Source organism: Rhinoderma darwinii, chromosome 8 (genome assembly GCF_050947455.1).
Source record: "Rhinoderma darwinii isolate aRhiDar2 chromosome 8, aRhiDar2.hap1, whole genome shotgun sequence".
Lineage (NCBI taxonomy): Eukaryota > Metazoa > Chordata > Amphibia > Anura > Rhinodermatidae > Rhinoderma > Rhinoderma darwinii.
The window spans coordinates 108,771,284-108,780,613 of record NC_134694.1 but is presented as its reverse complement, the minus strand read 5'-3'; the positions used below and the strand labels follow the sequence as shown (position 1 = coordinate 108,780,613).

The 9,330-nt window shown below is 43.9% G+C and overlaps 1 protein-coding gene across 1 annotated transcript in view; it reads right to left on the bottom strand.

Moving 5' to 3' along the window:
- Window positions 1-484: 484 nt before the first annotated feature.
- LOC142659811 (uncharacterized) overlaps window positions 485-9,330 on the bottom strand; it is a 14,707-nt gene continuing 5,861 nt past the window's right edge. The window contains exons 3-6 of the mRNA XM_075836291.1: window positions 7,282-7,378; window positions 2,800-2,895; window positions 2,408-2,546; window positions 485-2,015 (exon numbers count right to left, since the gene is read on the bottom strand). Coding sequence (XP_075692406.1) covers window positions 1,878-2,015; window positions 2,408-2,546; window positions 2,800-2,895; window positions 7,282-7,378 — 470 coding nt within the window. The 3' untranslated portion in view covers window positions 485-1,877. The remainder of the gene's footprint in view (window positions 2,016-2,407; window positions 2,547-2,799; window positions 2,896-7,281; window positions 7,379-9,330) is intronic.

Sequence of the window (9,330 nt, the reverse complement as noted above, 5' to 3'; positions counted from 1 at the left end):
TGATTCACAGCACTGTGCACTCAATGTACCAAAGGTTGGCAATGTAATAAATAGAGAAACATATTGAGAATAGATCCATCAAAGGCAACTTGCTGACAGTTTTCATGTAGAGATTTTCTTTCTACACTGCACAGAATAAAAACAAACTAGAAAATAAGTGAAAAAAGCAAAACGCTAATAAAGGTATATTACTAAAGATGGTTCATTTTCCCACATTAAAGGAGTTGTCCAGGATTAGAAAAAAACGGTTTACTTTTCTTTATTATCCACAAACAGCGCCACTCTCGTCTATGGGATGTGTCTGGTATTACAACTTATCACTCCTTTGAATAGGATGAGCTGCAATACCAAGCACAGCCCATCAAGAAGAGTGACGCTATTTCTGGGGGGGGGGGGGAATCGGGACAACCCTTTTAAATCATGAATAAATTAACATTGTAGAAACAAGACAAACTGCACACAACATCTTCAGATTTTCCTTTTATTCTCACTATAAACAAAAGTTCTTCATTTATACAATGGAGGTTTTTTTTAACTACTTTCTGCCCAAATTTTTGGAAACCTAAAGATCTTAATGCATTTCATGAGACAAGATGAAGAGGGATACATTTAAAAAGTTTGCCAGGACAACTGATAAAATTGGAATTCTCTATTTCATGTTGAGACATAATTGAAGAGGTGGTATAGGATTAGAAAAACATGACTGCTTCCTTCCAGAAATAGCACCACACCTATCCATGGGTTGTATGTGGTATTGCAGCTCATCCCCATTAAAGTGAATAGAGCTGAGGTGCAATACCACACACAACCTGTGGATAGGTGTGGCGCTGTTTTTGGAAGAATAAAGTCCTTTAATGTAAAACTCTATATATTTTTTTTTATCATTCTGATGGCCCAAAACAAGGGTGTTGCCCATAGAAGTTTATGACGTCTTTTTTTTGTATAGGTGAAATATGTATATTCTCTGAAAGCAGATAGAAAGTAGCACACAACTCTAGCTTTTTGCCAGTGCCCTAACACTATCACAGTCATTTTATCATCTGACCTTTTCTTTCTGGTGAGATAGAAAACACTTTGTTGGGATTCTCCCTATCATAGATCAAAGCCATAAAGAAACAATACAGCAGTTGTCTTTATAGCTAGTTGCCAGTAAGCTTCCAGATGACCAGGGCTAAAGACGTTTTCTACTCCAAAAATCCCTTGGCCCAAAAAATAGAGTGTCCCATTACTGAGACCCCAAATGATCGACACTAATCTGCAGAGAAACCTAGCTGCAAGTGTTCAATTCCCCTACAGCACCACCACAGGAGAAATTAAGAATTGCATGTTGCCCATTGAAATCAATGGGCTGTCTATGTAATGCATAGATGTACCAGGTCCTCCAGAGAGGAAGACTCTCTTAGTAGCCGCTCTCCACTCTGGCAAATTTATGGAGGTTTTGAATGAGGGACTCCTCTCATGGGTTTTCTAAACAAGACAATCCCTTTAAATGGCAATTCTATCTTAATGCATCATCTGACCGGTCAAAGAGTCAGGCCAGAATATATCACCGGCTGTGGCCTCTTTGCTTTGGGAATCCATGTGGATTCTGGGTTACGGACCTCCATTAATGTTATGTTCTTATCGGCCTCCATGAAAGTTTAAAGCTGGTAGACGGGTGGCGATGTAGTCTGAATGGCAGCTATGGACAGCATCTCCACTTTCCTATATACTCATGTTTGATAAATAAGCCTGTATTTGCTGGTTCTATATACTATAGGTGTCCATCAGACCAATGGGTTGATTAGTACAGAGATTGATAGACTGAAGATGAAAGTTATGGGAAAAGGTCAGAGGTGTCTCATGAGGTTTCCTACTGTCCTCATCAATATTTGGATTCACCCTCGAAGCTGAGCAAATAACGTGCTGTCTGCTACTCGCGTTCGGTGATATCCCAAGACTGACAGGTCCTTACTCTTGTGTAAAAAGTGAACATACCGAAGGCCGGGTCCATAAGACTTGAATATATGGGAAACCTGAAACAAAGAAGGGTCATCAAATGAATGAGAAGGCAACTGGGAAAGTAGATATGTCCCTTTAAGGGGGTTGTTTTACGAAGACAACCCGGACCAGCCGGCTTCTATACAAAAACAGGTTGTCTTCATACAGTAGTGACTTATAGGGGAGCTCCTCTCAGTCCTTTATGGCCCATCCAGAGGATATACCATACATGTCTGATAGTTAGGGGTTTCCTTTCTGTCAGTCGAACGGAGTCTCCTAACCCGACCCCCTATAAGACATTTATGACATTCCCTTTATTAGATAGGAATACCCTTTAAGGACTCCACTTGAGGACTCACCAGTGTTTCCAATGGTTTGTAAGGATTTTCTTCTTTTTAGGGTTCTCTGTGTCAATCATGATACTCACCATGTTCCATCCTTTGGGTTCCCCACTCATGTCATTTTCTGGGGTCAGGTCCAGTTGAGATAAGATGGTTGTCTTGTCCTCTGCCAGTAACTTGACATGAAGCTCATATATATATTTGTGAAGTTTGCTGTCTTCATACCTGTATGACATATATCTAGTATGACACAAGGAACTTGATGCTCAATAGAACTACGTGTAAAATATTTAGAGGGCATTTCCACCGCAAATAACTAATCTGCCCAGTTATTAGAAGGTCCGTCCCGAGCTCTAGTATAACAATGCAGAAGAGGACAACTCACACGCGGGTTTTTAGTTTAAGGGGGAAATGTTCTTTTTGGGGACCTATGTCTCCAGCTATTACCTGCCCTTCATATTACCTCCCATACACTCACCAGTCCAGAACATAGATATCCGGCTGATAGGAGTCCAGTAACTCGGGCCAAAGACCTTCAGACCTCAGATCCAACAGCTGCTCCTTCACACACCAACTGCAAATACCAAGCACACATTATAGCAGCGCATGTAATGCTGGGACCGGCCATAGTCTCCACGCCCGGGGGGTTCTTTAGTTTCTTTCGTGCTGAAGGATCACAGGATTTAATTCTTGTACATGTGTCTTTATAGGTAGAAGATATTTGACTGATTTACAATCTCAGCATTATTATGGCCTATGCATACAGTAGGGTATGCCATAAATATTTGATAGGTGGGGGTCTAATAATATCAATATAAATAAAATGTATGCAGAATTGAGGAACGCGAAACTGAAAGTGTGTTATGTCTAGTGCAGGCCCTGAAAGGCTCTTACCGTGTTGTTCTTGGAATCCCTGTGTCATGCCCCGCCCCCTCCGACCCGGCTCTAAGCATAGCAAAGAATATTAGATTTACTTGGAGTGTTCCTTTAACCCCTTAGTGATTACCAATACGCCTTTTCACGGCGGTCACTAAGGGGCCTTAGGCTAGGCCGCCGCCTTTTCACGGCAGCCTAGTCTAAGTCCTGCACTGGTGTCCTGTGCAGTCAGGAGCGGCTGCTCGGCTGTCTGATGACAGCCGGGCTCCTGCTCCAACGGTGGCAATCGAAGTTTACTTTGATCGTGGTCGTTTAACCCGTTAAATGCTGCGGTCAATAGCGACCGCGGCATTTAAGTCGTTTACAGAGGGAGGGGGCTCCTTATGTCGCCCATCGGCGACCCGCAAATGCGATCGCGGGCCTCCGGTGGGGTGCCATGGCAGCCGAGGGCCTAACAAACGCCCCCAGGCCTACCCTTGCTATATGCCTATTAGGCTGTTCCAGAGGCACATCCTAATAGACTGCCGGTCAGTTTAAGGCTGGGTTCACACGAGCATGTTCGGTCCGTAATGGACGGAACGTATTTCGGCCGCAAGTCCCGGACCGAACACAGTGCAGGGAGCCGGGCTCCTAGCATCATAGTTATGTACGATGCTAGGAGTCCCTGCCTCGCTGCGGGACAACTGTCCCGTACTGTAATCATGTTTTCAATACGGGACAGTAGTTCCACGGAGAGGCAGGGACTCCTAGCATCGTACATAACTATGATGCTAGGAGCCCGGCTCCCTGCACTGTGTTCGGTGCGGGACTTGCGGCCGAAATACGTTCCGTCCATTACGGACCGAACATGCTCGTGTGAACCCAGCCTAACACTGACAGCCAATAATACTAAGTATACCAAAGCATTATAGCAGCGGTCCAAATATCGCATCATAAAGTCCCCTAGTCGGACTGAAAAAATAAGTAATTAATGTTAAAGTACCATAATTTTAGTTCAAAAGTGTTTTTAATGTGCAAAAGTAGTAAAACATAAAAAACCTGCACATGTGGTATCATCGTAATCGTACCGACCCATAGAATAAAGGTAACGTGTTATTTACGCCGCACGGTGAACAGTGTAAACATAAAACGCATAGAACTATGGCGGAACTGCTGTTTATTTTCTATACCCCCCCCCCAAAAAAAGTTTATAAAAGTTAATCAAAAAATTATATGTACCTCAAAATGGTGCCATTTAAAAAATACAATTAATCCCGCAAAAAGAAAAGTCCTCATACAGCTGTGTGGATGGGAAAATAAAAAAGTTATAGCTCTTTAAATGCGGCGATGAAAAAACGAAAAAAAAAAATGCTTGGTCACTAAGGCCTAAAATAGGCTGGTCAATAAGGGGTTAAGGCGCTCTCCAGCACAATAACCATACCAATGTAGTTTAAAACTACAGTACCACTCGTGAACACCAGGAGGTGACATAGAGCACTGGCACAGAAACTCATGCGGTTCTATCCTGCATATTAACCCTTTTGGCATTAAGGAAACAGGATTTTTTTATTTTTTTTTGCCTCACAGTATTCAGTGCATCAGTCATAACTTTTTTACGTCTCCATAGCTGTCTATGGCCTTTGTTTTTTGCGGAACAAGTTGTAGGTTTTTAACCAATTATTTTGGGGTACAAATAAGTGAATATATGAATATTTATTGACGCGTGAAAAAAGCAATTCCTCTGTAGTTTGGAGGGGGTTTTTTTATGCCTTTTCCTGTTTACCATAAGTTACAAAATAACTTTACTGTATGGGTCATAAGTTTGGAGATACCTAATATGTGTATATTTTTTACTATTAAATACATAAAAAAATATTGTTTTTTTGTTGCAATTTTATTTAATTGTGCAGAACGGGTTAATCGGCCGGGATCTGATTTTTCTCAGATACTGGTCATTAATGCTGGAGGTTGGCTGTCAAACACATCCATCCTCCAGCGGGCGATCACACGGACACAGTTTCTGTGCTCCACACATACATGTATGTTGGGATGCGAGAAGGGGTTAATAGATCAAGGTGACGACATGGTAATATAGAGTCAATAATACCTAGTTGAATCTATGCCACAACAAATTGCTGCAGTCTAAAAGAGGTCCAACTAGATGGTTGTCATTAAGGGCCTGTTGACATCACCATTGCCCTTCCGTTGAGGGGTTCCGTCGGAAGCTTCCGTTGGGTTAACTCCTCAATGGAAAGGCAAACGGAAACCTAAGCTTCCGTTTCCCTCACCATTGATATCAATGGTAACGGAAACCTAGCTAATGGTTTCCGTCTGTCACCGTTGTGACAGGTTCCGTTGTTCTTGACGGAACCAATAGCGCAGTCGACTGTGCTATTGATTCCGTCAAAACATCGAAACCCTGTCACAACGGTGACAGACGGAAACCATTAGCTAGGTTTCCGTCACCATTGAGTTCAATGGTGAGGGAAACGGAAGCTGAGGTTTCCATTTGCTTTCCGCTGAGGAGTTAACCTGACGCAAACCCCTCAACGGAAGGGCAACGGTGATGTGAACACAGCCTAATAAAGTGGCCATTCAGTGTATATTCTTGAAAATGTTATCAAACTTATTTTTATCTTTTTTTTTTTAGTCCCACTAGGGGACTTGAACATGCGATCGATCATTTGATCACTTTTAGGCTTGATTCGTATGACGCTTGTGCCTTAGGTTTATCGTGTTTGTCAGGAAAGCTCCCGGCGTAAATGCTAAACGTGTTTATAGGGCTCCATTAGCCCGACGGAGGCAAAAAGAGTGTCCTTTTGGCCTCCGTTGGGCTGATTTACGTTGGTATATTTTTTATTTGGTAGATGGAATAACATAGTAGACTACGCTATCCTATCCTGGGAGATCCCGCAAAAAAAAAACGTATACCGTGCGATATACTTCATTTTAACATGGAAGCCTGTGTCTGACGGATGCCACTGCATGGTATTCGTCAGAGGTATACGTTAAACCTATAGCCTGGGGAGATTCCTCAGGCCCAGAGCATTAGCTAGTGCTCGGTCAGGGAATTCCGGACCTGGAGAAGTCCCTCACATCACTGTTCATATATGGACATCTGTAGTGCCCTGGCTGGGGACTCCGGTACTGGAGAAGCCCCTGATGTCACTGTCCATATATGGACAGTGACGTCAGTGGCTCCTCCAGGAGCGGAATACCTAGCCAGAGTGTTGCCGATGCAGCAGGATACGTCGCTAACTTCCATTGGAGGTATACGTTGGGACTCCTCCTTCTCTTGCAGGGCCCAAGTTGGCAAACCTGGGGAACCTTCATTAGGCCCCGTCTGTCATAACAACTTATTGGCACCCTGCAATCGCGGAGGGCTTTGTGGTGACAGAGGGGACATTGTCTCACTGCTTAGATGCCGCTGTCGCTATTGACTGTGACATCTAAGTGGTCAATCGACCAGGATCAGAGTTGTCTCCTATCCCGGCCGTTAGAGCAGGGTGTCAGCGGTAAAATATACAGCCGACACTTGCTATGTATGGAGTGGGCTAAAGATTGTGCAAAATAAAAGCGCCCGTCTGCTCCATTATTATCAGGCCTCATGTACACGGCACAGCCATGGGTGGAGGGTTGTATGGAGGCCTGTCTGCCCGTACTACAGAGCCGCAGGTACTCCATGCCGCGCTGTATGGTGCCTCTGTATTACAGAAATAAGTGGAGGTATAAGTAGGGCGCAATATACTTTTAGACATTCCAGATTATGGCTCCGTACAATTCGGAGATTGTGCAAAGCTGTAATATAGTAGTGGGCATGTGACGCATTCCACCGTGAAAACGCACGCAGATTGTCCCCATTGAATACGGATAATCTGCGTGCCAAAATGCGGCTGGTTTTACTACAAAACTGCAGCAGAAATATGAGGGTCAGTTTCGGATTTCTGTTGCGGATTCTTGCCCTATTCCACATCAGATTTTTTTCTCAGTAAAAATCCATTGTGTGAACATGACCTTAGGCTCAGAAACACAATGTAGTGGAAAATGGGATTGGACAAGGGTAGAGCGGTATTATGGCATTGCGGATCACTGAGAGGTTACCCACCTGTACACGGGCAGATAACAGACCACCACGCCTGGAGGAACTTTACTTGTGTCCACAGGGATTTCTTCACTACTTATTTGCCAGCCGTTGAAATTACCTAGGAAGACAAGTCAATAATTATCAATTTATGAATACAATATTAATAAAAAGAAAAACGATACACGTCTCTTTTTCAAATCAGAAAAGCATGAAATATGACAGCAGAAATAATCTTCCCATTATAGTCTGTGCATATTGTGTGCTTGTGGTGCTTTGTGGCAATTGCCGAAAAGTTTCACTTTCAGACCACATAAGATAACTGACAGTGGAATAATTATTTGAAGAGACAAGCAGCTGCCGGTTCAACCTGACGCCGCTCTTTCTTGCACATAGAACACATTAGATTGCTCACAGATCCCACTAAAATTGGTGGTGGAATTCTATGTACAGTATGAAATTCGTCCCTAGGACCCGTTTTGGTGGGTCCTATAGGTTTGCATTGAGACCCAATGGGTACAAGTTACTCTGTATGGGAAAGTAAAAGGATCATTGACGTGGCCAGACATTGGTGTTGATGATAGGCCCGTGATAAAGAAGAGATCTGGAAAGACACAAAGACCTGATAATGCCGAAAATGAGTGGTTTGGGGGTCGGGGGTCGTAGGTGCAGAACATAAAGAATAAAGACATTGGGGTCATTTACTATGTAATAATAAACAGGAAATTTTGCTTTTAAATAGGCAATAGAGGTTGCTGCAAGAAGACGGGTGCTCAAGGGAAAGCAGGACTTCACTAATGTCAAATAAAGATGTGACCGTCGCCATCCACACAAAGACATACATGCACACGTCTTCTGATGTTACTGGGCAAATCTTAGTCCATCAATGGGAGACATGAGTAAAAAATGATAATGAAGTAATTTATAAACTTATCTACGCCAGTATTCTGGCATAGAACAGTCGCAAAAGGGCACAAAAGTTGCAATTTGCACCTTTTGGCCTTTTTGCGCCACCCTCGCCACTTTTAGGGGCATGGCCTTGTGGAAAGGGGTGTGGCATTCGTGGCCCAAGAAATTTATTATAATTTACACCATAGAATCAAGCTGGCTTAGATTTCACTCTAAGGCTGGGTTCACACGAGCATGTTACGTCCGTAATGGACGGAACGAATTTCGGCCGCAAGTCCCGGACCGAACACACTGCAGGGAGCCGGGCTCCTGGCATCATAGTTATGTACGACGCTAGGAGTCCCTGCCTCTCCGTGGAACTACTGTCCCGTACTGAAAACATGATTACAGTACGGGACAGTTGTCCTGCAGCGAGGCAGGGACTCCTAGCGTCGTACATTACTATGATGCTAGGAGCCCGGCTCCCTGCACTGTGTTCGGTCCGGGACTTGAGGCCGAAATACGTTCCGTCCATTACGGACGTAACATGCTCGTGTGAACCCAGCCTAAGGGACATAGCAAGGTAGAGGCACCCGTTGGGCCCCCCACCTTGCCACCCCCTGTCCAGAATACTCCCCGCCCCATTAATTGGACAGTTGTATAAATAAAATTTTTAAAAAAGATGACACTCACTTCTCTGTTTCTCCTCTTTCCTCCGGCTCCCTCATCACTCCAGCGCCACTCATTCAAGGACCTGACTCCGGGCAGCGTTAGGACATTGTATGCAATGCAGCACTGATGACAGTGAAGAGTTGCGTTGCATAAAAGTGCCTGATGCCGCTCGGATAAAGGAGCTGGAGTAGTGAAAAGGAGTGCGGAGGTGAATGTGTGTGGGGTTTTTTTTTAGGGCCAAAGGTAGAGCATGTTTGGGCATGGCCACGGTCGTTGTGCCACAATTGTGTCACATGGACTGGCCAAAAGATGCGACATATTTATTAAGAGACAAAGGCCTATCCAACTTTTGAGTCTATCTATCAAGACTAACATATGAAACCCCAGTCTTAATAAATTCCCCCCAACAGGTATCTAACTTGGATGCAGGAAAAGTAGGATACAGAAGAAAGACATGGCAAAGGGAGTTCTGTTAGAAAACACATTGATTTGAATGGACCATGTGTAATGCTT